At 37.1% G+C, this 26,985-nt stretch overlaps 1 protein-coding gene across 27 annotated transcripts in view; it reads right to left on the bottom strand.

The window, feature by feature from the left end:
* Window positions 1-153: 153 nt before the first annotated feature.
* The window catches only part of C2CD5 (C2 calcium dependent domain containing 5), a 64,892-nt gene continuing 38,060 nt past the window's right edge, over window positions 154-26,985 (bottom strand). For 10 of the 27 annotated variants that reach the window (XM_072361594.1, XM_072361500.1, XM_072361518.1 and 7 more), the window contains 17 exons: window positions 25,265-25,379; window positions 23,404-23,592; window positions 21,633-21,824; window positions 19,485-19,671; window positions 19,121-19,285; window positions 18,653-18,793; window positions 16,349-16,412; window positions 13,722-13,783; window positions 12,701-12,799; window positions 12,321-12,410; window positions 11,467-11,554; window positions 10,910-10,996; window positions 6,876-6,926; window positions 5,747-5,848; window positions 4,718-4,908; window positions 2,202-2,348; window positions 160-1,564 (listed from right to left, as the gene is read on the bottom strand). In XM_072361594.1, the coding sequence (XP_072217695.1) occupies window positions 1,433-1,564; window positions 2,202-2,348; window positions 4,718-4,908; window positions 5,747-5,848; window positions 6,876-6,926; window positions 10,910-10,996; window positions 11,467-11,554; window positions 12,321-12,410; window positions 12,701-12,799; window positions 13,722-13,783; window positions 16,349-16,412; window positions 18,653-18,793; window positions 19,121-19,285; window positions 19,485-19,671; window positions 21,633-21,824; window positions 23,404-23,592; window positions 25,265-25,379 (2,102 nt within the window). In that variant the 3' untranslated portion in view covers window positions 160-1,432. Of the gene's footprint in view, window positions 1,565-2,201; window positions 2,349-4,717; window positions 4,909-5,746; window positions 5,849-6,875; window positions 6,927-10,909; window positions 10,997-11,466; window positions 11,555-12,320; window positions 12,411-12,700; window positions 12,800-13,721; window positions 13,784-16,348; window positions 16,413-18,652; window positions 18,794-19,120; window positions 19,286-19,484; window positions 19,672-21,632; window positions 21,825-23,403; window positions 23,593-25,264; window positions 25,380-26,985 lie in introns of all 27 variants that reach the window. The other 17 variants (XM_072361550.1, XM_072361539.1, XM_072361578.1 and 14 more) reach the window with 4 other exon arrangements.

The raw sequence follows: 26,985 nt of genomic DNA, 5'->3' as shown, positions 1-26,985 counted from the left end.
GCACTTGCAGTAGTTTGGGCTGCAACAGAACTTAGAGAATTTCAGAAACATTAACTGTATAAGCATCCTGCTGAGCACCTCACACAGCCACTGCAAACACAATTCCTTACCAAATGCTAAACAAGCAGCTGTAACACCAAAGAAAAAGCCTTTGTGAGGAAGGCAAGAATGTGACATCTTTAATATGCATCCACTGTACACATTTAGGTCTGACATATATAAAAAGGCAAGGTATTTTTTTACAGAAATTTATTGTGCAAAGAATGATTTTCATGCTCATTTACAATGAAATAATTACTTTTAACAAATAACCATGCCGTTGCTTAATGCCGACAATAAGCAGACTATTTACATTCAAGTGTACACCTTTGTTCAAGTTCCACGTATTGTCAGGTTTAGGTAAGAATGCATCTTCAGATCAAAGGTCTGCATCTTTTAACACTGGAGTATCACCAACTTTCAGACACTCACTGGAAACGACAGCTTTCCTTTCTTTTTAGTACCCTCGTTTCCCAGATATTGTACCGGAAAAGCAAATCAATGTGCAGAAATGAGCACCACAAATGTGCACCCGCGTACAATCAGCCCTGCATATCCCATCCCTGACAGAAAGGGGGCTGCCATGTACCTCGCTATTCTTTAAGAGGATGGCTTATGATTGTATTTGTTTTGCAAAGATGACTTTCGTTAAGGAATTCAGCTTTATGACCATTTTCCATATTAAAAAAACCCCTTTGTATTGCTGATAATGAAATCAGAACGCAGCATCATGCTATGGCAGCTTTCTAAGAACGGAACAAAAAACACCCCAAACGTTTCATTTCATCTGATAATAATTTAAACAAAACAAAACAACCCAGCAGTTCTCAAAGAGCTGAGAAATATTTTCTGCGTGCAGAAAAAATCCAAACGTGATTTTGGTGCTGCTCCTTCCCCTCCACGCTGCATTAACTCACAGCCTGTGCTCCCTTCCCTTCGCTGCCCCAGCACAGCACAGGCTGCTGACACAACCTCAGCCACAGCCCACCTGCTCGCACCCACTCCTTTCTGAAGCGAGCTGAGAAGCACCTGATATTACGTAAGGGAACTCGGAGATGGTTCTCAATTTTAACGTCCCGCAGTTCTGTTAAGAGCTGAAAAACGCAATGGGATTTTAGTTCACTTTTCCGGGATGTCTCCTTTCTTATCACACTTCTTATCACCGCTTCTGCTTGTCTGCGTTTCCAAGGAGCCTGTAATTTTTCCAGAAGAATCGCAGCATACCTACCAATATGCTGTCCTGACAATTGCATGGAGTTAGAGGACAAAACACCGTGATTGTCTCACACTTTGGCTATTGATGTTCAGGGAAGATACTGATTTTGAAGATGCAATCCTAACATTCCCACATTTTAAACAAACTGGCTGGAAGACTATTGCGCTTCTTCTGTCTTCACGTTGTGACATCTCCTCCAGTACTCGTGGGCTGGGAAGCGACTGGAGTGGGCTGCACCGGTAACACCTCCAGCTCAGATTCACGTACAAAGATGACCGCATCTCCACTTACGTTTATTAAGCACTGGGCCTGGGAAGACAAAGAGAACATACAGTTACCACACATACAAGTAAACACAAAATACGTGCTTGTTTAATCTGCTAGGTGTAACTACACAGAAAATAAAGTGTTGGCAAAGATCAGAGGGGGACAAATTCCCTTTTCTATCCCCCCACTTCTGTGCTGTGTAGACAGATTCTCATGAGACCTGCAACATGCAACAGCCTGGGCGGCTCTTCTTCGTTTCACTGCTGTTTTGAATTTACCTCATGTACCAAAACGGTCTTATTCAGCTGTCTTCTCTTCTAACAAGATTTTGTCACTTTATGTCCAAAATGAACCAAAATCTCTATATGAACAGGATTAAAATACATTAAAATACTAATGCTACTAAATCAGAAAAGCCAATTAAGTTCAGCAGTGTTGCGTTAGTTTCCCACAAGGCACTTCATCCTTAGGGCTTTTTTAATCCATTTGGGAACTTATCCATATAGATATTTGCTACGTTATGTTAGTTTGGGTGCGCAGAGTGCTCCTGGCTTCTTTACAGAAATGGGAGATCCGGAAGTGCTGCTCACACGGCTCTACAAACAACTTAGAACAACAGAAAAGGGTTCTATAGCCATGTCATACTGATAGGAGCACTGTGATTCACACCACAACTCACCTGATTTTTGTTTGGATTCTCCATGAACACGCACTGCTTCATGATGTACGAGACAACCGCATTGCCCCCTAACGCTGCAACGTGTGCTCTCACCATAGCAAACACTTCAGCAATGAAAGCATGGAGAAAGCCACTGACACCGCCCTCCTAAAATGGGGGAAAAAAAACCAACAGGGTATTTTATGTCAGTTACCACAACAGGATGCTGAATACTTCACTTACATTTTATCCACCGAATACATCAGCAAACGTGAAACTGTATTTTGTACAGAACATAAAACCCATTCATCGTTTCATGTGTCACAGTCACACCTCAGATCAATCAAACTCACTGCCTGAGAAAAGGAACCACAACTGGGTATCGCATACAGCTGTTCTTTTCAGACATCCCTACGCCTTTGCAGGAACAGTGATATCCAACTGGCATTTGAGTAATGAAATTTTCTCTCACCACAAAGAATGCTGCCCTTTTTTCTTGAAAACTGGGGAGTAAATACAAAATAATTTACACTGAAGCTTAAGAGTCATGGAGAGTCATTAAGAGTATGAAGCAGCCACTATGGCCCCATGTATGCTAATGACTGTCTTTAGTTCCCAACATTCACTAAGAACAGATCCCTCAAACTACGAAGTGAATAAGGACAGATCAGAGAGTTGAGATGTTGTTCAAGCTGTTTGGTTTCTTACTGGTGGGTGGTGTTAGTTGTTCTTTCAGGGGTACGCACTGGGATGTCTTTTCCCCCATTAAGTTCAAAAGAACTTCCAGCCATTGTGTTTAGTTACTGCTTTGACTTGATGGTGCTCATGGGGGACTTTTGTTTGCATGGTGCTGAGCCCAGTAATTTGAACTGGCGCAAAAAAGGGAGAAGGAACACACTTCAGTAACTATGGCCTGCCCTAACATCTACTGGAGAATGTATCATTTACCCCAAAGAAACTCGTAGACATTAAGAATCGGAAAGAACACATCTTGGATGAAAATGAACAGATAAGAGATCAAATACAACTTCAGGAATCTATTCGTAAAGCCTGAATGACGTCACCTGAGGCCAGAAATCACATTTTCAATATGAGTTTGTCATTCCTTGTGAAATTCTGATTTTGTCCAACTCTTTTAACAGTAACAGCACCAGTGGAAAAAAATCTGTACTACTACAAGCCTTATACAAAATGTGATGACAACAGATAATGAAAGTTTATCCACACCTAGATTTCAAAGCTGAAGAGCAATGAATAAACTGAACATAAAATTATCTGTTTATGAAGTATGGTGTCTTGTATGCAGTTGAGCTTATGAAAGGGTTCATACAGCTTCAATACTCTGTAAAATACCATCACCAAAGTAGAAAGCAAATCAAATAATGCCAACTATTTCTATATAGAATATAAAACACAACTCTGAGTTATGCACAACTCTGCAACCACTATTAAAGCTGGTTTGTCACAGCTTATATAGCTGAAGGAGGTGTTATCTAGCTGCTGTTGGTGATGCCAGCAACACAAAAACTGTACAGGCTTCCCAACTTCATGGAGGAACTGAATCAAAAATCTGAGCAACTTATCCCTGCTGAGATCCATTAGGGTGGTCAGCACAGTTTGCAGATCAGCTATTTAATTTGTAACTACAGAAGGTGCAGTTAGAGCTAAAGCACCCTGCAACCAGTGCCCTGGGCGTACCCTATTACATTCTGTTCAAAATGTTGCCCTTTTCATATGAACTTCTCAAGTTAAAAGGAACCATTAACTGCAAGAGTCAAACAGGAGTTTTGTTTGTTCAAAGCATTTACGTAGAGCTGGCAGCAAGTTTTTATTTATCAATGCATAATTAGCAGCAAACAGCATAGTCTCAGTACGGGTAAACCAGATGAGGAACAGTTTATTTCTGCGTCTAGAAATTGCGGCTATTTCCCAAAACAACACAATGATGAGAAGGAGCACATCTTAGACATTTATGACATGGATCTACATTACTGAGCATGCAGAGAATACAACATTTAAAAAGTCTGTATAATGGTTATATATAGTATGTGAAACCTTTATCAATCAAAGAATTCTAATATCTGAGTAGACTGTGAAAGTTCATCACCGAGTTTGCTAAATAAGTGAATAAAAATGGGCACTGTTTTGTTTGGCTGGCTTTTAGCAATTAAATTATTCTCAGTTTGGGGTTCAAAGGATCCCAACTTCCACTGTTAGTCAATGACCCGTTTTTTCATATGGCTCTGTTTAAGAGCCCTAGTATACTATTCAGTTGAACAGTATAATCAAATTAGCCATCAACAATGGCCCAAGGATCAGTAACCCCTTCTTAACAGTGCCAGATGCAAAGAAGCTCTGTTTCATGGAGATTTTGACAGGAGCAGCACAGTGCAACTTGATCCCCACTCAGCACCTTGCCTCAAGTGACAAAAGCTCAATTCACTGCGCCATTGCTCAACTCAAATCTCCACAGATACCACATATACTTGATTATTATTGCTCTTTTAAAAAGTACAAATCCATGATATACAGCTCACCTCACGCAAAGAAGTAGTTTCTCGTATAAAAAACATGTTGATGATCCCAAGGTATTTGGTTATTTTTGCCCGAGGAATAAAAGAAAGAGGCGTCATCTTAACAACAGAGACAGTAGAATTGGTACATGATGGAATAGAACGGTGCCGTAAGTATCCTTCAGCCAAAGGACTTGCTTTATCAACTGAAGCAGCTAAACAGGTGGAAAAGAAAGAAGAGAAAGTAACCATCAAAGTAAGACTACTGATTCTTAAAACACAATTCTTCTTTATGGTTTCCAAATAGCTTGGTGACAACATTCAGCTGCCTGTGATGCTCAGCCATACCATGTGAGAAAGGAAATTATCATGCAATGCATGCAAAAGGAGACAAAAAGCTGAAATGGAATTTATTTGGAAGAGTGGCATTCCTGCAAAAGAAAACACTGAGGCGAGTAGCTGCACATACAACGATCAGTTATAAAGTGAAGATAAAGAAAAAAGTGCCAACATTTTGAAATACATGTTCTGCCGGAGAAACAAATTATTATAGGAAGTGTGAAAGTTGTTGTGTTTCCCCAGTGAAGCATTTTCCATTAACACAGATATTAATCTCTACTAATTTAAGCAAGATAGTCAGACCTGTGGCCAAAGAACTACTGAAAAAGAACTCACCACTTGCTAATTTAGTGACCATTGCCTTGACTGTCACCTTGGTGATTGCTTCCTGTTTCTCACCAAAAATTTTCCAAGATCATACATACACCTACATCCATGCAGTGTATGTTATATAATTAGTAGGCGTACACATTTATCCATAACTAATATCATAACTAAGTGAACAGAAATACTGTATTTTGCTCTTTACGATACCAGTTCATAAACCCCTTATTAGCTTACACAGTCATCAACACGTCGGCATTTTTCACACTCGACTATTCATTCTACGTGTGATCTGCAATACTACTGCTGGGCAAGAAACTCCTCTATTCACCACTGGGAAATCAGAGATATGTCTCAGATTATCATAATGTGGTAGAAACAGCCGCCTACTTGTCTTAATTGATCCGCGCCTTATGGTCTGAGCTTTCAGTTTAATGAGCTCTATCCAGCTGTTGCATCTGTCTGCAAAGGAACTGTAATCAACTGACGTTGCTGAAAACACAGACAGAAAAAAACAAAAGAAAAAACAAAGAAAAAAATATGGATGATGTCTCTCCCTCATCTCAACGCTCCTCCCGAGGAAGCAATTATCTGTGTCTGAGAGAGATCGAACATCCCTTTCCAGGTCTGTTTAAAGGAAAAGTTACAGTATAAGTCTGGACTCATCCAAGCCAGTGTACCGATTTCTGGTGATGTCACGGTTGTGAACCAACTGCCTGACTGGGGCCTCAGCACTGAAAAAACATGCAAATACAGCCATCAACCCCTCACGCTAGATTTTTCATTAATTTTTGTTTTAATCCCAGATTAGATGCTGAATTTTGGGCTTTGTTTACCTAGGCTTATTTAACTTTAATTTCCCTTGTTACTCCTTTCCTCCCCGAAAGCTGCAGATGATGATTTAAACTTCCTTGCTACCTTTATCAATAACTAACCTACAGGCTGAGAAGAAGCCCTGGTGATGAGGACAAGAGTCAGAAGCTGAAACAGCATCTATGTTTAAAACATAAATTAATTCTCCATAATAAAACGCTGTCCTCTTCCTCCTTCATCCCCGCTATCATTACAGTGAAAACCAGACTTGTTTCTGCCGTGAGTTTTTGCTATTAGTTGTGGGAGTGTTTGCACATCTTATAAAAGGAATAAATAAATAAAAAGTTTTGCAAACACCGTTTCTTCACGATCCTGAAGAAACGGAAGGAACACATGCTAACTTCACATTAAGACAAGGTACTAAAAGCAAAACAAAAAAGCTCTCTCAAGGAACTCATTTTCTGGCAGATAAAGTCATCTCCATTTATCTCACAGAAAAACACTTGTTATTAATGCGTAGGCTTTTGTAATTAAAAAAAAACCAACATCCAAATCTTATGATATCATTAAGCCACACCAGAGCATGCATTCTCAGTTAACTCGTAAACACTTCCTGGATTAAGACACATCCAAAAAGAGTGGACCAAACCAATGGCCTAAAAACGCTTATTCTGTTCTGGCATACAGCTAAATTAAGTAAACTCACCTCTCTGAGCAGCAGGAATACCTGAGTGGGAACTTGCACCCTCCGGGGCTTCTAACAAAACAAAATAAATATCACTCAGATAATATACAGGCACTATGAACTGTAAAACTTCCAAAACAAAAGCTTCCTTCTCGTAGAAATTTTCAAGTCAACTTGAAACATGCAAGTTAAGAGATCCTTTATTACTAAACAGTTCTGAAAAACAAATAGGTATCACCTAGACGTTTATATTTAGCTTAATGTAAACATACCAACCAGCTGTGACTCCACGTTCCAGAAGTCAAACGAACTTTAAAGTTTATTTGAGATATAAGAATCACCAACCTTTTTTTTCACCTCCCACCCATCACCAAAGCACAAGATTTTCGGTAAACAGGGAAAAACTGAGATTAGTTATCATTTTCCTTAGAACACAAAGCAAATAGTAAACTCAACAAGTAACAGCAAACTCAAAATCATAAATCATTTCCAGCTGGATATTAGGGAAAATATATTCTCAGAAAGAGTGGTGATGCATTGGCACAGGCTGCTGAGGGGGGTGGCGGAGTCACCATCCCTAGAGGTGTTCAGGAAGCATGGAGATGCGGCATTGAGGGACACATGCCTAATGGGCACAGTGGGGATGGGCTGACAGTTGTACTGGATGAACTCAGAGGTCTTCTCCAACTTTAGTGATATTATGACACTCCTAGTTATCCCTCAGATAAAAGTGAAGAAGCATCTTTTATCCACTTCACATTTGCCCAACACACAAGCAAGTAAATACACCCATCACTTCAGCTCACTGACTGTCATCACCTCTCACGGCAGACAGACAGGGTTCTTAGAGCTAATGGTCCAATGAAGACTGCAATTCTTCTTGTTCTGATTGACAAATTTAGGGTCTGTCACTACTGTCTGCCACTGCAGAAACCTGGTCTCATCCTGACTTCTTGCCTCCCAACTTTTATTAACTTTTAACATGTTATTTGAATGCAAAAATTAATTTGGTCTATATTGAGCCACGAGTTACTACCTAACCTTGTATTTACTACTTTTATAACTCTTATACTTTCAAAAATGATCATAACTTAGGTAATTTGACATAGTAACATCTCTGATAAGCAGAGAACAGAAAAGGTTGCACTAGCAGCAACGTACAGTAACGTAGGAATTGGTGAGTGAAACATTAGCTTTCCTACTTGAGTGTTGAAATGATGCAAACCTGCTGAGTCTCTACGAAATAGATGATGGATTCTTCCCTCCAAATTAGGATAAATAATCACTCTTGCTGCTTTTTAAAGAAGGGGCATGCATTCTTAGGCAGGCTTTTTCAGGCACAATGCATCCGATCCCAAAACTACTGTTTATTTTAGGATAAGCCATGCTGTGTTCCAGTGTCTATTTCTCTCCTTCAAATACAACAGTCACCTAGACAACTAGATCAGAAGTAATAAGCACTATTGCTCACATTCATAGCAAAACAAAATCTTCTAGTCCTCAGGGCCATTTAGCACTAGCAGCATTACTGTCCAATTGCTTGTAAGTTTAAGACCAAAATAAGTGAAATAGATAAGTTTTTTTTCTTTTTTTCTATTACCTATACTGAAGAATAAACAATATAGGAATGAGAATATGGTAAACGTTACTCTAAAAGATCACAGTGAACATCTGATGTCAGCCAGGATAGCACTGTCATACAGGGAATATGTTAGAAGAATCACCTGTAAATACTCAGGCCTCAACCTTTGAGATTAAAACAGTCAGAAGTTTGAGAGAAAGCTATTTTATTGTCTCTAGTCTCACTCATTTTCTGGTCAATCCAATTCGAGCATAGCAAAAGCCACAGAAAACCACTCTAACCTTACCTGACAGCAATTAAGAACATTTACCAGAATACTAGCAGACAAGAAATGCTTCTCAAAACTTACATTTCTTCTCCCGCATTCACTCACTTGCAGAGTGCCCCAATTACATACAATTTTAAGAACCTTTTTGAAAGATCTACCCCCACAGAGGTAGACTCCACTACAAAAAGTCTGTCTCAGCACATCCTAGTTTGCCTCTTTACTTTCTGTTCATTTTATAGTCATGTCAAAAATCAGCCTGAGAAGGATGTGTTACCTATTTCTCCCCCTCTTCCTATATATGTATATATAGGAATATATACATACTTGCATGTGTGCATATAATATAAATACATATACATATGTACATAGATAGATATACACACACGCAAGTAACGTTCTACCAAGTACTGTCAAACTCAGCACGTTCAAAGAACATATTGCTTAAGTAGCACATGAGATTTCAGGCTAGAAATGCAACCAAACACAATGGCCTGCCCTCTGTTTCTGTATTTCAAAGCTGTAACATTCACCCCATTCAATCTCAAAGCTTTTAAGAACATTGTCAAAAATTTGGAGATTTTTGCACCCAGGAACCAGAAAATAAACCAAAGTTTCTATTTTGTTTAAGTGCCTGCCTATTGGCCAGGCATTCAACAACTGCACTGAACATGGAACCTCATAATTTCTAAGAGATTACAGTAGTGTTCATGTGCTAAATTCCTTTAAGCTTTCCCAGTCATCCTCAGCTCAGCCCCCTGACAATACAACACGTGAGGACAGAAAAGTAGAATCCAGGAATTCTAATCCAGGCTCCTACCCAATCAGCCCCCGAAAAACCCAAATGGGAAGATGGTTCTGCACAACTTCTAACACCTCTAGATCTGAGCAAGATTCCTAAAACATGGCTCATTTTCTAGGCTCCTAACTTACTTTCAGCTCAGCTCATGTAATAACATGCATGTAGCATCTACCAAGTATTGTTTGCTAAAAAGAAATTACAGGAAAATAAGCTTTTAAAACAAGGTGATCTGTACCTTAAACAGTCTACCAAACAAACCTGCACTGAGCCTCGGTGTCTATTTGTGAAGAAATGACAGCTGAAACAATTATCTATCTGAAAACCTCGAAGGTGAGCTATGGTACAATGTGAAGCCCACCAGGAAAAGAATGAACAGACTGCCCTCTACTGGTCAGTACGTATTCTACAACCAGCACAGTGATGGGACAAGAAATGGACGTTAGAGGCTTACTCACATTGCAGACAGGTGAGAGGGACACTGTTAGTCACAATGCTAACAAAATAACTGAGAAAGCTAAAGAACACCTCCCTCTCCATCTGGCCACCCTCGGTTGATGCAGACCACGATGCAGTTGGCTTTCTGCTGGCTCATATCCAGTTTTTTTGTTCACAGGAACAACAAAGCCCTTCTCCTCAGGGCTGCCCTCAATGAGTTCTTCTCCCAGTCTGTACTCACGTCTGGGATTGCCCCAACCCAGGTGCAGGACCTTCCACTTGGCCTTACTGAACTTCATGTTGTTTGCACAGGCTCAACTCTCAAGCCTGCCTACATCTCTCTGAATGCCATCCCTGCCCTTCAGCATGTTGACCACACTGCACAACTGTACCACACAAACCAGCTGAGCGTGCATTCATTCCCATTGTCCATGTTACTAACAGAGGTGTTAACCAACAACATACAAGGAAGTAAAGGTAGGTGATTTCAAAGAAAGCTGTTTAACATTTACTATACAATTTTAGGCCACTTAACCTCAAAAAAATTCATGCAGTTTAGCTCAGCTAAAAAGCCAGCATTTGCTGTCTGAAGTCTTTCTCGCTGCCCAGAAAAAACTGTGAGATAGTGATGATGGAGTTAATTTATATGGGCCATCTGTGGAAACAAGGTCATATGAGACAAGCCGAATTATAAGGTAATTTATAACTCTAAGTAAAATGACACCCAACACACAGTGGTTTTACAACATTTTCAATAAAATAAATATAATGAAAGAGAAAAGAATACAGGAAATCTACAAAAGGAACATACAACCCTATTATGACACCAAAAAATGACTGTAGGAGTATTTATTATGCAGAGGTGGAAGAGAATATTTAAAATGAAAATACAGATGTTTAAAAGTCACTCTAACAGTTAAAAGAGTCATACTCAAAATCAGTAGAGTTCATTTTTCTTCCATAGAACCAACCTTTAGCTGCTGAGAATGGCTGAGAAGCAAGTGGATCAGAGCTAAGTTCCAACGGAAATTGTAGCTGTTCTTCATTGTCTGTTGATGCTTCAAAGAAAATTCATCAAATCAGTAATTATTTCAAGACATGACTTGTCAGCAGCAGCAAGCACTACAGATTCAGTTTAGTCAGGTCTTAATGGAACATTCTTTTTCTGAGTTTTATGCTGGGTATGGAGTTTTTTTTTCCCAACGACTATAATTCATTTTATCCCTTCCTGAAGTAAGGGCAGAAGTTGTTACTTATAAGCACAGTGGCTTATGTTACGTACTTCAAAATACAATTAAAGCATTAAAAAGCATTACATGAATTGTTTAGAGAATAATATTCTAAGAAATACGGTACATAGAAAACTGAAGTAGCAAACATTCCTTTCCTAAGACTGTAATTTGTCTAATAGGTACAAATAGCAACTACCTGACAAGTAAGGCATACTCCTACTGGAGATCACGTACATGAGCTCCAAAAACTCTGTATTATACCTAAGATTTTATAGTATAGGCCTCACAGTATCTACCTCTTTTTTGTGATTTTTCTGTCGGGGGTTTGGCTGCTTGTAATGCTTGGTCTTTGTCAAATGTAATTGCAACAGCTGTGACTGCAATCTGCAAATCAGAAATTAACGGCACGTTACCAACTTCATCTCTTATACAAAAGCCAAAGCTTTTTGGAAAAGAAAGCCAGATAAAGAAAACAAACAAACAAGCAAAATGAAACAAAACTAACAAAACCCAACAGATTTTTCCACGGGAAAATAACGAAGGAAAAAAAAAATTAAGCAGATATATTAAAAAATCTCCTTCACTGCAGAACATAAACAGGTCTGCTGTTACAACATACATGCAGTGTTTGTCCTCTGTTTACAATTTTATTCATCAGCTCAATCGCTCTTTCTTTCTTGGTGAAATGACAAGAGAAACAATTATAAAAACTCAGTATTACCTTCTGCATGAGAGAAAGAAAGAGGTTTTTAACTGATCCCCAAAACAATGTTGTACTTCTAAAAAGAAGCCCATTTCACTAAAAATAATTAATCACACTGCATCATCTTGAAACTGAAGAAAAAATACAGGCAACTATAAACGACAGTATATTCAGTATAATATATATCTTAATGCATACCTAGTCCGGAATTTTGTTTCCTAACTAAAAACATGGCTTGAAGATGCACCATGCTCATGATGTGCTGTGTTTGCCATCCCATCATTTTCAAGACTCTATAGTCACCCTTCCTCTTCCCTTCCTCTTCCCAGCCTTTAGTTTTACTTCAGAACACAGCAGGCATACCAATAATCCAGCCCTACTGGACCAAGTGTTAATTGAAGGCCAAAACTAGCACATGCGGAAAGTCCGAAGAAGCAGTACGCTTACCTGAACTATTTCATCCTCTGGTAGAGAGACAGTAAAATTCACATGACAAAGGCAGCAAGGAACCATAGACCGCAGTTTAAAATACAAGCTCTGTTGATGACAAAAAATTATTTTAAATAGTTATTTTAGTTCAGAGAAATTAAAGGTCAAATGTCTTCTCTAGAGTACACGATCAGTAAGGACTTATCCAGAAGTCTTTGGAAATGCTTAATGTACTAAAAAAGGCCAAATCTATCTTTACAGCAGCGTGCAAACTGGTTTCAGGCACAGTATATAATTGTGAAAAGCAACTATGAAGAAAACATTACTGACACTATAGTTCCATTTCGTTTTGCATCCAATGAACAATTCAAGGTATATTTTAAATCAAAGGCTCTCACCTTCAAAAGGTTCTCACACAGGTCATTGAAGTTCTTGTTAAGTGTTTGATTTGTTAGATTAATATTGCTTAATCTGGATACTCTTACTGCTGTGAACATCTGAATTAGAAACACACAGTTAAGAAAAATGAGACAGAAATGGAAAGAAAAGGAAAAAACTAATGAGGCACTTTTTCAAAGTTTGATAAAAGACAATCTCTGCACACTACTGTTCACAAACACATAAAAAAGGAGACTGATCAAGATATAAAATACTGTTATGTCCTTTTTACTTGAATCGTAGTCATTCTACCTCCTACATAATTTTCAACTAGAGGAAATACTATGTATGTAAGCTGTGTACAATAACATACACAATAATGGAATATCATACACAGACACACAGGCAACCACATCAACATGAAAGCGTGCTGCTAATGCAGTCGTGTTTTCAGCTTCAGGCTCCATTTCTGCAAAGCACAGTCCCGCACTGTGCCAATTTAGATCAGTTTTAACTCCCTCTCTACATGTGACAATTGTACGGTATAAATTAAATCAAAACATTTAATCCTAAACAGAAGTTGTTTTGTTTTGTTTTTCCCTTCCATTTTGGCTTTATCTAATTCTTATTTATCTGAATCTATTAAAGCTATCAAATTCAGAATCTGACCCTAGCGAACACTTATCAACATCTGTTCAAGAAGCTCTAAAATGTAGCCATCCTATTAAGAATGCCTGAAAGCTTAAAATTCATATTTACTGCAACTATTTTTCTAATGTTTGCATTTTTGAAACAAATTATTACACGACAACATTAAAAATTAGATACAGCACACACACAGTCATACACAAAAGCCAGGCTCCACACCTTACTGTTCTTACCAAAATACTACCCATATTTCTAACACAAGAGTATCCTTTTAAATCATCTTTGAAAATCAGTGGTCCCTGAAATATATTTAAGTAACTGCAGCGCTTTACAACAATTTGGAAGGAATGTATGATGGTAGTTTTTATGGTTTATTTTTTGAAATAACCTTACTTGGATTTCCGGTGTCCAGTTATTTATACCAGGCATAATTTCTGTGTTGCAACTGTAAAAACCTGTAATGACAACATTTGGGTAAATTAAGTTGTACACTGAAATATGCAAATATTTCTGAAGAAATCTATACAATCCCACTCTGTGTTCTATAAATAATTTCCTTTGTGTGTTTCTGAATACTGGATAATAACAGAAATACAAGAACAATATCTAAAGAAAAAGCAGCATCTGAAGAACACAACATAACTTATAACATAAACAGAGTTCCTGCAGCGAAAAACAGATAGGAAAGATGGAACTCGTCACTTCTAAAACAAACACTCTGACTACAGAATCTTTATTCCGAATATTTATCCAAGTGCCAAAAAACAAAGCCAGAACTGTCATCATGTTAAGTGACATCAGAGAGATTAAGCAGCAGGAAACGGAACAGTGACAACTACACTGGAGACTGGCTAGTTCACGTCACCTGATGCTGACAGGTCAGACACGCTCCCTGGCTGCCTCATGGGGCCATTCCCTGAAACAAGAACCTCACGGAGAATCATACAAAGAAGCTTTTTAGCTCTGATCAAGATATATTTATGCACTGCCATTGGAAAACACCAAAAATCCACAACTTTGCTCCTAAGAAACTAAATACAAATGAGAAAGCTCACATAAAATGTGCTTGTAGGAGAAGCTGAAAAGCTAACCCCTCAACAGGCAGCACAGAGACGCTTGAAGATACAACCCAAAAACTGGAGTGCAAATATTGGCACTTACTCAGAGAAACTTGAAGAGATTGGGTAACAAAGGGAAAAAAAACAGCACATCTATTGAACAGTAAGGTAAGAAGTCATCAAAAGCAACTGTGTAACCCTGAAAATTTGAATACATGTCTAAATGCATTCAAAAGGGAAAAATCTGGTAGAGTCTCTGTAAATGCACAAAACAGGATAGAAAAGACATTGTGGAGCAGCTTGAAAAAAGGATAAATATGAATGAATTCTCTTTCAGAACATCAAAAGCAGAAATCCTGTTTAGTGTCAAGTAAGACATAATATTCAGAGAGAATAACACAATAGCAAACCCATATGTATTTTCTGTAACAGTGTTCACCATGGCAGAGAAGGCGATGGAAAACTCTAGCTTATTTTTCAAATAACTTGTCTTGAGATTTCTCAAGGAGTTATTGAACAATCAGGCAAAAGAATTAACAAAAAATCATATACCAACAGGAAAGGAAAAAAACGAAATAGGTGACTAATTGCCACTCAACTCATTACCAGAGAAAAGCATCCTGTCACCTTCTGCTTGTGAGGCAAGCTTTTGCATGACCAGAAGCTACTACCCCACATGGTACAGACACTGGCACAACTAGACTGAGGAAGCTATTCCAGAAAATGAAATCCATGTGAGAAAGAACAAGAAGATACTGAAGAGAAGTTGTTATAACTTCTGTAAATAGAAGCAATGGCTCACACACCCACTGGAGTTCTGAGGAGACAATAAGCACACAAACACCTCATTATACAATCTGCTTGGGACATAAGAAGGCAATTGGAAAGACAGGTTCTTTAATAAAGCAATATGCTGAAGAATACAATAGAATACCACTGAATGTAGCTGGCCAAAAGACTGAACTGAAGGTCAGAGGAAATGGTCAAATACTACAGTGGATAAAGTCGTAACTCAGAATTGTCTGCTTCCAACACCGCTTATATGTAAGAGAAGATATGAGATGACTGCTAACTGGTAGTAAAATCAACTGCAGTAGGACCCAACGATGGATAATAAGTATGTAAGAGATGAGATTAAATATAAATAAACTTCTGATGTGCGCAGAAAAAATTTGACATCATATATACACAATGACAATCTCTCTGTTGGCTATAATCTATGAGGAATAGAAGATACGGTGATAGTAATAGGTAACTATAACAAAAGTTCTGGACTCAACAGTACTCATAAATACTTGCAGCAATTATTAGGAATGGAACAGACACTCTCACAAGCATAAGTAAACTCTAAAAGATAAAAGAAGGACAAAAAGTGTGACCGAACTTCTGTATAGTCAACGACTTCATTAGGCTCTTAGTCAGATCAAGAAGTTCTGCTGAGTGGGACATCATAGGTGTCTATAAAACCACAGACGGAATACAGAAAACTGACAGAAAGCAATAATTCAGCCCACTTATCTTCCCAGTACAATAAGGAAAAAGAAGAGGAAAAAAAGCTAAGCAGGTAGCTGATTCAAAACAAAAGGCAACAGCTTTTATAGGAGTACAAATCCTGATGCAAAATTCTATAAACAGGGAGAGTGCAAATGCATTCAAAATGCAAACAGCAAAATACAAAGACAAGTTTGATAAAAAGCTACTATCTTTCAAGGTACTGCTGAAGTACTAACTGTTATCAGCCTATTCTGGGGATTTTTTGTTTTTATTCATTTTGCCCACTCTAACTTTAATGCAATGCACATTTTTGGCTCATCTGTAACAGCAAGCATACACCTTGTGATAGAGTACACCTACTTCTATGTGAAGAAAACTCTCACTTAGAAAGTTGTATCTTGTCATATTATTAAGAAGAAGGTTTTACAGGCTACAGTATAAATCAGAAAAATATCATTTTAACTATACCAGAAGGTGGTGGAGCATCTGTCAGCAAAGAATGTACATCTTCCATTGCATCTGTATCATCAATCTAGGGAAAAACATACATATAGAAATAAATTGAAATCACTTTGCTCTTTCGGTCAGAAGCCTCAGAAAGACATACAAGTGATGTTATCTAGAGATCTGTATCTGACAGCTAAGCAGGTATTTTAAAATAAAAGATTCCATCAATCGACTTTCTGAATTTAACCCAAGAGCTTATGATGTGCTTAATGCCTGGAAAATAGTGCCCTTAATTAAACAATATTCAGAAGAACATGCAGAGAATATACAAGAAAAGCACTCAATAAGAAGGTGAAAACAAATGATTTCTAAAACAACTTAAAATTCCCAACAAGGTATCACAGACCTCAGAACTTTTCTCAGCTAAGCATTCAGGAGCTTCATTAAAGCTCCTGGTATATGGTGTCTAATTACCAGTTTCTAAACAAGGAATACAGCAGTAAGTGGTTCAAAAAAAAAGTCTTTTTTTTTCCCTCCTATAAATAAAGACTCAACTACCAAAGCACGGGGCACACATTATAGGATCAATATGTTCACATGATGGAAAACAGCAAATATACTCCATTAATTCAGAGACCTTCATTCTTTAAAGAGATCCTATTTTTTCTTACCTACTCTGAGCAGCGTTTATAGTGTAATCTACTACATGCTTACATTTTTCCCTTACAAACGGAGACCTCCTGCTACTTCCCCCAAGCACTTCTACCATGGTTAATAAATGAAGTAAAGAATTCTCCAAAACAGTAAAAAAGGAAGCAGAATTCTGCTTGCCCTATATAATGCAGTAGTTGATCTTTGCTTGTAGCAGATCAACCTTTTCTATGGGGACACCTGAAGAAAGTGTGCCTGACTTTTATCACTCCTACCCCTCCTCTAGTTAAGAGATCTAGATGCAAGTTGGAGGACATGTTTATGTTTTTCAGGTTTTGTTCTTAATTCCCTCATAGGGTTTCTTCAAATGAGATAGTCTTTGGGTTGTTCTTTTTTTAATGCAATAATGCCATGCTTTGTTAGTGATAGTCACTCAACACGTCAGCACCAACTGAACTACCTTCCGATCAACCTCAGGGTACATCTCTCATCATTTTTGTTTAGAAGATACAGTTCCATTCTTCAGAGTCTATACAAATCATACCAGCTGCAAAATTATTTGATGAGAACAGATCTTATTCGTTTTAAATGTGAAACTAACCTAAAGGACTTCCCAATTTACTTTCTTTGATCCTAGTATACTTGAAATGCACTGGAGAACAGGTTACTCAAACATCAGAAGTGCTTACAAATCTCAGCTTATTAATTACACCAACTGCCCACAATCTTTTGGGTTTTTTTTTTCTCCTCTCTAGTCTCTGTGTTCTCAAATTAAATGCCCATTACAGCACTCTCACATTCTCCCCTACCAACAACTTTTCTTTCAGATTATTTTCCTTGAAGGTAGTGTTTTGTGAGGATTAACAGAAATAAAAGCATTGAATGTATGCTAGGCTGCAATTACAGGTTGTAATTTCATTCATTTTTTCCTTCTTCTTAGTTGAAGTCAGGTCTTTATAACACTTGTAGCTACAAAAACAATACAAAGTTCTTAAGTTCTTTAATACCCGATCCTCTCCTTCAAATTTTACGCTGTTAAAATTACACCTTTAAATCTAAGTGAAGAAAGAGGTAAAAGTACCGTGCATTTTTTCGTCTACAGACAGTTTTTGTCTCTAGTTATAGCTGTGGATGGAATTGAGTGGTATTCCCTTCAGCTTTACATTTTTGTGCTCAGAAAAGCATCAGCTGTAAGTTCAGAAAATAAGTCTTCCTTTATGTTATCTCAACACCTGCTGTTCCGAATACTATCAGTCCTAGGAACTAATAATTCTGAACATCCAACTACAACAGCAAAAGCTCTGTAACAGGAAGGACACATTTAGCAAAGAAAAAATGCAACAAGTGTGACAACAGAGAACCACATCATTCATAAGAATGTATTTTAGCTTCCGGATCCACCATGACTGCTGCTTGAAGTAGGCAGAATTGCATTTCTCACCAGCTTAGTTATAATTTTACAGACTACTTATATGTCACAAATATCATTGTGACATTTTTCCTAATGACACAGAACAGGAAGAAAAAAAGAAGTATAAAATTTTAAAACTGTCTTTGGAGAAGAGTAATTCTTTTTTTTTCCCATCTTTTTTTTTTTGCTGTTGTTTGATTATTTCAAAGCATATGTTGGGAAAAGAAAAAGGTATGAAAACTAGTATTGAAAGCATTTATCACCTCCAAGACAAAAGCATCCTTTTTCCCATGTGAAAGATCTAACTCTGTAACTTCATCTGAGCTTTCTGATTGAGATCTCAATAACCTGGAACGCTGTCTTGGCTCTGGAATGGGAGACCCAATGATTTCTTCAGGTAGTTCCTAAAAAAGATACCACAATTAAGTTGCTCAATGTAGCTTTAAAACCATTTCATTTCTAAGCAATTTCTTTCCAGTTTTAAGAGTCAGAACATTCTGAAACTAAATTTTCTGAGAAATAAATCTATAAAAGTAGAAGCTGATTTTGTTATGTGGATTAGAAGATAAGTACGTGTTGTGCGTTCACAAAAAATAGTGAACATATATATCTATATTAAAAATGATTTATGTCAAAGGTGATGCAACCAAAGTATTAAAGGATATACAGAGAATATAATTTGTGTTAGACTTGGAATGCACTAATTTTAAGAATATAAAAGCCTTACTTACTGGAGGATTAATCTCGTAGAGCTCCTTGTTTTTTGCTATTGTATCATTTATTTTCTTTTGCATGTGAGATATATGCTGCTCGTAGGTGCCATCATTTGGAGTCTTCCCAGCAATCTGAATACCTCCAGGTGTTGGCAAAGCGGCGAGATATACACCTGTTGCAGACTTTTTAGAAAGTCATTAAGAAAAAAGATACTCTTCAGCATCTTCAAACCTCTTACACCTTATTTCTTCCCTATTTATTCTTAAAATGGTATTGTAACATCCTTAGCTATCCTGAATTCCACAACACGTGTAAGCCTTTGTGTATTGAAAAAATAATGTAAGAAAGCAAAAAGAGTCCCAAGATTAAAACTGTACTTACTGCCAACCCCATTAGCATATTTTCACCCACAGTGATTTGAATTCTCAGCCCAAACAGAGCATTCATTCCTCTCAGCTTAAGTTTGTTCATCAGTTGTGTGTGCACTTCATATTCCATAAATGGCAAGAGATTACTGATAGAAGTTGCGTTTGCTTCTGCTTGGGCTTTCTTCTTTAGACGGCATAACCTGATAATGAGAAACAGCGTACTACATCAGCAAACAATTTTAACAGACCACTGAAAACTGAAAATGATCACAGGATACTTTCTCACATCGCTGTATCACCCAATACAACCAATTTCTTGTTACCATATTTACTTACTTTTAAACAGGATTTAAAAAAAAAATAAAAGTAAATTCTTGCTGAGAAGACCAAGGCACTGAGCATCAATAACTGACTTAATCTTCATTTTTAATAGGAAACTATTTTAATATGAAACAAAAATTTACAGCAATAAGAGAAACTAAAACAGAACAATACATAACCTTCAGCAATACTAAAATAATATTTCCTATCAAAGCAGAACACGAAACTTAAGTATTACATTTCTCCAAGCCATGGAATAAAGTCTCCTTTGTTGAAGGTTCCTTCCAATGCCTGACATTCTGTGGTGGTTGTGAAGTATGCTTGAGGGGTGTTATCAGATAGAATCAACATGCATCACGCAGGTTTTTTTTTCCCCATAATAAGCTGACAGCTCCAGATAACTACCGAACATCTATTTTGTCTGTCTCTGTTGCTGCAACTCTCTTAGGTGTTTAAGGTACAATTTCAGAAAATTACAGCTACTGGTAGAACTTGAATAATTATATTAATAGAAATTTTTCAAGTACTATTTGGGAGTAAGGGGGAAAAAAAAAGTAAAATAAAATCAGCACCCTCACAGCTCAAGCAATAACCAAGTTAGAAATACCACTTTTTCATTAATAAAAGGCCACAGAAATACCATCTCTGACTATACTGTTCATTCTTTGGCTTTAGTCTCATAGACTGAAATTCAAACACAATACTAGTGTAATGACTGCTTACTTTCAGTTAGAGAATGTCATTCAAAAAGTGCAAATGATTATTACACCTTCTAGTGATATGACCAGACGCTTCCCTCTAAGAACTACATTACTACATGACCAGAAAAATGTAGTAATTCACCTGATCTTAACAAGTTCACCTCAAAATCTTTCTGACTATTTTACATCGTTATTGTTTCGACTTAAGGCAAGTGCCTCTTGCCCTTCCACTGTAAACTGTCCTATGTCTCCTCCACTAGCTCACCATAGGTATAAGCAGGCTGCAATGAGATACCCCTGAAACCTTCCTCTCTCCACACTGAATGAGTCCAGATGCCTCAGCTTCTCGTGTAAAGCCAGGTGCTCCTTACTCTTTTGGTGGTCTTCCACTAAACTCTCTCTAATTTACTGATGTGTTTCTTAGCCTCCGAGGAAAACACAGCTCAACAAATACTTTATTAATTTATCACCTTCAATGAGGCATAACTAACAAACCTGAAGGGAGTGCAGACCATTACTCACTCCCTCCCCCCACCCCCCCATGTCTCCAATGGTACAGGTCCCACTGCAGAACCTGTTATACTTGTTAAATTGTTACAGTCATCCAGGTAGGTTATGAACTGTAAACCACAATTCCTTGAGCCCAGCCATCCAACTAGTTATTTACCCACACAAGTGGCAAACTATACACAGCTAACCCTTCCCTCTTTCCCACTGTAAATCTCCTATTCCCCTTTTGAAATGGCCACAGCATAAATGTGACACAGCTGACAGTTCTACAGAGTTGAAGTTACAGATATCAGCAAAGTATTAATACAACTTTCTTAAAGAGTTTGTTGAGTTCACAATGGAATATCTGTAACAGGTCACGTTAGCAGTCCCAATCAGCAAGTTAAAGCATGGCAACTCTGCTGTATAATCCATGCAGACAAAACACAGCAGTATCCACCAACAAACAAAAGTAGCATCAACAGACATGAACACAGCACAATGGGAGGAGAAAGGTGGCATTCCCCTGTGGTACCCTAATACATTGTTGTTAAATGAAAATTTAAGCTTAAATAGCATATCCAACCTTAGCAACAGGAATTTTTACAAACATCTCTAAAACTTTATGAAGAAAACATTTTGATCAATACCTGGCTTGAATAAGACATCCCTTTCCAATAACAGCGGCCTCTACAGGAAGATCAATTGTGGTGAAAAGGACATCAGGAACTTTTTGCTTCCTGCAGTTGTAACAGTAAGTGAGGTGAGCAGGGAATGGCATGTTCAACTCATCATATGGTATATGGCAAAATCCACAACTTGGTGGTGAAGCTTCTTCAAGCCTAAAAATACATTACGGAGAACATACTTAAAACATCCACATCTTATTAACAAGCATCAACATGTGCACATGCGTACTGCCATTTCATCAATAAAAGGTTAAAATTCAGTTGCACATTACTAGCTAATGCATCAATTAGGCTTGTGCTCAAACTTATCATACAGGGATTGAATACATACAGCGGCCAATGATTAATGTACTCCTAAATCATTACTGAGCTGTACAACTTTTTAAATGTAGTTCACGGTACTACACATTTACAGAGAATTTGCTGCACCAAACATGATCTGACTGTATTAAAAAGCCTACTCAAGCCTAACAAGCAGAACATAAAAGACAGTACAACTATACTACTGAAAAGAAGCGTAACAGACGTTAACATTGCAAAAATATTTTCTACAGTAAAGTATTAAGGAAAACTTCCTGTTCATTTAGAACAGACTGTCCCCCTTTCCAGCAGGAAAAATCCAGGAGCGACCACTGTAAAAAATATGAACAAGGAACAAGCATGCTAACATCATCCCTGTGAACTTCCTTTGTCTGACATAAACCAGTGCTTCATAGTTACTTTTGAGGAGATGCTTAAAACAAATTGGAGAGACTTAGGAGCATCACTTTGGCAAGCATATTTTGCCTCAAATGTGGTTTGAGACACGTCTGTCTGCCTAGCTGCTTTATCTTACTTTGTTATCTTTGCCAAGGCTCTTAGTAGCAGTGAAATACATATCTAGATAAAAACGTGATTTCCATCACAATGTGAACACAACACTTCTTTCTTTCCACCTCTTAATTTGCTGAAAGAATGCAGAGTGATATACTGAATATAGAAACAAATGTTTGTGTTCTGGTTACATTTTTCAAGACCTGACCTACACAAGAAGGTAACAGCCTCTTGCTAAAGTAAGAAACAGTAATAATAATAAACCACACCATTATATGAGAAAAATTTTACAAGTGTTAATATATAACAATTAGCCTTACTTGTGACTTTAAGTAATCTCTTGAAATATATGATGACTTTTCTGACAAATAAGCAACCATTATGTATTAATCTAATTCGTTTTTTTTTCCAAAAGTAATTGTTTGTCAATTATCATTCTTTCAATTTTATTTGCAAAAGCAGAAACAAAGGGATGTAGCAGGAAACTTCATGGCTTTCCTTCCATTTGTTGATTTTTGTTTCATGAACTTCACCTAAAACATACACCTTGTGAAAAAAATCTGTGACCATCATCACTTTACAACTAAGCTACTTTTATCTCCTACGCAGCTCTTAAGTAGCACACAGCATATACGCAGATATGATAGCCACAGTAGAATTTGGCTTACATAACTTATCATACATCTGTCATTTTTTCAGTGTGATATAAAGTTAAGAAAGATACCTGAGGAGTGGCAAAGAGAAAAACTGAGTTATCATCTGTGGTTAGTATCAAATGTGTTACCTTATTCAGACTGTTAGAAATAAAAATAGAATATCTAATTTGTTGCAGAGTTCCATTACTTCTGTTGTTGTTGTTGTTAGTGAAAAGCAGAAAAGTGGTTGGTCCCGCATCCTGCACTGTAACACTGTAACCTACCCTAATAGAGAAGAACTATCTTGGCTGTGAGGAAAAAAATCAACCTCTCCCTTCTCTGACCCTATGGAAAAGAAGCCAGGCTGCCATGACAACCTTTGATCCAAACAGCCTTCCACGGTGCCATCCTGAAGAAACCTAGGGTTCAGTACAGCTGCTGTGCCAGACGCGGACAAAATACAGACCTCTTCACTATAAGAGAAAAGAATTACAACAAAGTGAATTCCTACTACTCAGTACTACTTTTATTTAAAACTATTAGATTACAAGGCTTGTACTTAAGTCTCAGTAAATTCAACATAGCTACTAATTTTAGGCTTTTGTACATTTTTAACCAAGAAATCTCACACGCAATCCTCTTTCAGTATTTAAATTATCAGTAAGAGAAGCAGGAATAAACAGAAAGACTAAAGAGCTTTGCCTAAGGTTATAAAAAATGTACTACAGTTCCACAAAGGTTACCCAGGCTTAAGAATGGTTTTTGACCCTACAGTTAATGAAAAGAAATTCAGTCATCCAACAAAAGCAAAGAAGTGTTTAAAAAAAAAGGAAAAAGCACAATTGTTTACCAAAGTGAAGTGGAAGCTGAGAGCGTCATCATCTTACAGACATGTACTCTCAAAATGAACTCACAATACAACACGGACAACGATGCTTCTTGGAAGATATAAGTGGCAGAACTACCAACAACTATAATCATAGCACATAGAGCACGTCAAGTAACTGACCACACTCCTGATATGGAAGAGTTAAAACTCTCAGAAATGCAAAGCAGGATCACAAATCTTTTAGCATATTTGAATCAGTTAAATATGAAACAAATCTGTAACATTCAGTACTTAAAATACTATGACGGAAAAAGTACAGAAAACAGCTTTTCTACATTTTCTAGAATGATATATTTGCCTTCTTTATTTGCCACTTCTTTTTCCAGAATCATTTTTATACAACGCATCTAGCAGACAGAGCTCTGCTCTTTATGGAATAAATATTAATTGAGAAGTAAGCAGAGAAACTCTAATAAACACTGAAATACATTAAGTTTCTAAAGGAAATAAATGAATGAAATAATCAAACTGCCTAACTCTGTAGTTTTGCCCAATACTTGAAGTAAAATAAAATTATATATTAACGCTGTAACAGGATGAATTCTAATACATTTATCCCCATCTCCAGACTCCTCATAGATTATTATCAAGCCATAAAATATACATTTTTTAGCAAAGAGGAGTTCAATAAGGCACAGAAATTTTGGCCTCAGTAGGACACATGCCTGGGGAGCTTACTGCTTTCTAAAACTGCGTTCCAGGAAGACTAGTGCAGAGCTGCAGCTTAACAGACTTGAAAATAATGACCTGCATTTTTTTTTAGAAAGAAATGCAATACAAACATTTCCGCCTCAAGCATTCTTATGCATTAGGCAGCATGTTTTCCTTTAATGTACATTTAATACATCCTTAGTAAAGAACATGTGTCTCAAGTTTGATGTTTACCACTGAAGTACCAGCCTGCCACTTCAAGTAGATCAGGCTTAGAAAACTTCAACGAAATTAGTACTATTACTACAAAACAAAACATGCAGGATTGAATTTTCATTATTTTTAAAGCAGTGATAAGAACAATAATATTCACTAGAAAATAAATGAAAACCCAGTGAAAGCCAAACTAAAGCCCATTAACAAAAAGAAAATCTGACAGGCTGTTTAACTTTTTAAGCTCAATTCTGAAACTTAAGGAAATTACTTCAACACGTTCTCTCCAAGGTAGGCCTAGCAGACAGTGACAACTGTGTTGAAACAGTTCTCTATCTGTAATCTGAAAAAGAAATACGTTTTCTGTGTCATTTTGAAAAATCATGATTTACCAAATGCTAGTTGATTCACTGTAGCCCACTACAGCATGACAACCCAATGCCTTGGCATGGGATTTTATTTCTTGTCTGATTTCTGCCCACCATGCATCTCGTGTCTCTGGTTCATCTGAAAGACAAAGTACAAATCAGTTCACTATTCCGCACTACGTCAACATAAAATTTCATGCAATTAATCTCACAGGTTGAAATTTTCATATTCAAGTGTTTTATCTGACAACTTTCTAAAGCCTAGCTGTCACACTACAAGCATTGAGCAAACATCTGCAGGGATGTTTCATTAATGCTCTTGTTTATCCCTCATGGAACTGTTCTGACAAATTACTGCATTCTTGTTGTGGTCCACAAGACACCCAAGTACTGGAGATACTGTTTCAATCTCTACCATCTCTAAGATCATACTATCAGTTTCCAATAATTTAACAAGAGCATCCAACTTGCAATAAAGCATTAAAGACCTTCTCTAATATGGAAAAACAACTACTACTACTATTGAAACAGTATTTAGAGTAATACATTGATATACACCTGACAACTTTGAAATAATCTTCAACGATTTTTTCTACTGCAAGCAGAAGTATTGTTAACCAGAACCATTTGTTCAAGACTGAATCACCAGTTAAAGTGCTCTGAAGCTCTCAGTTTACCACTTCTAACTCATAAAAACAAACTGTACAAATTTTAAGCTACTTTTAAATTAACAACACAAAGAAGAGCAAGAAGTATGTTGACTATATATTTGTCAACATCTTTTTTGCTTCAGTATCCTGGTGACTGCACCTTTTTCTTTTTTTCTTTCCTCCCCCTTCCCCCCAAATGGATTCTTTATCTTGTCATCTTTACCTGGGGTACATCCTAAATATTAAATATACCCTAACTCCTTACCCTGAAAACTACAATACATGCAAAAGAAAAAATATCACTAGAATAAGTTCACACAGTTCAGAAATAAGTTTCCCAAAACTGAAGTTCTATTCCTGCAAACTTTTTAACATATAAAGTAAAAAAAATGCAGTTTAAAACTAAGCAAACCTAAGGTTTATAAAGTGCTTCATCTTTCAAAATGGAAAACTATGTTAACTGTTGATACAAAAAACAAGGGAGAAAACAATATCAAACTGTAGGCACTCAGATACTACAAAAGGATCTGAACAGATAGATTCTTACACAATTTCTGTGGAATCAGTTGCGTTTGGCATGGATAGAAACTCCCAGCCATCAGGATTTGCTTGATGAGACATTACTTAATATACTAAACCTGAGAACCATTGGGAACCACTTCTGCACTTTTGTGCTATAGGGAATATTTGTAAATATAGTGTATGATAATTCCGTATCATACACTACGTGCTCTGACAACATGATGAACAAAAATGGAAGATGCAGATATACAGATAATTTGAAACCTACTGAAACAAAAACATCATACAGCAAGATGTATCCATCTGTGATATCACCTTAGCTTTTAATTCAGAACTTGGCTTTCAGCTTTCTAAAACTAATGATTATTTTTTAATGATTAAAAAGCAAGCACAGAGGTTTGTATTAAATAGATTAGATATTCAACCATATCTACATTAAGATGTTACTGCTTGTGCACTCATAGTATAGTACTAACAGCAGGCTCGGGTATGCAGAATAAAGCTAATCCAATGTTTGTTTTAAGAAACATGCTAATGACAACAAAAAAATACAGTGATCAGGGAATACCTTCC

The sequence above is a fragment of the Excalfactoria chinensis genome, chromosome 1, assembly GCF_039878825.1.
Source record: "Excalfactoria chinensis isolate bCotChi1 chromosome 1, bCotChi1.hap2, whole genome shotgun sequence".
In the NCBI taxonomy this organism is placed as follows: Eukaryota; Metazoa; Chordata; class Aves; order Galliformes; family Phasianidae; genus Excalfactoria; species Excalfactoria chinensis.
This window is presented reverse-complemented; position numbering and strand designations above follow the sequence as displayed.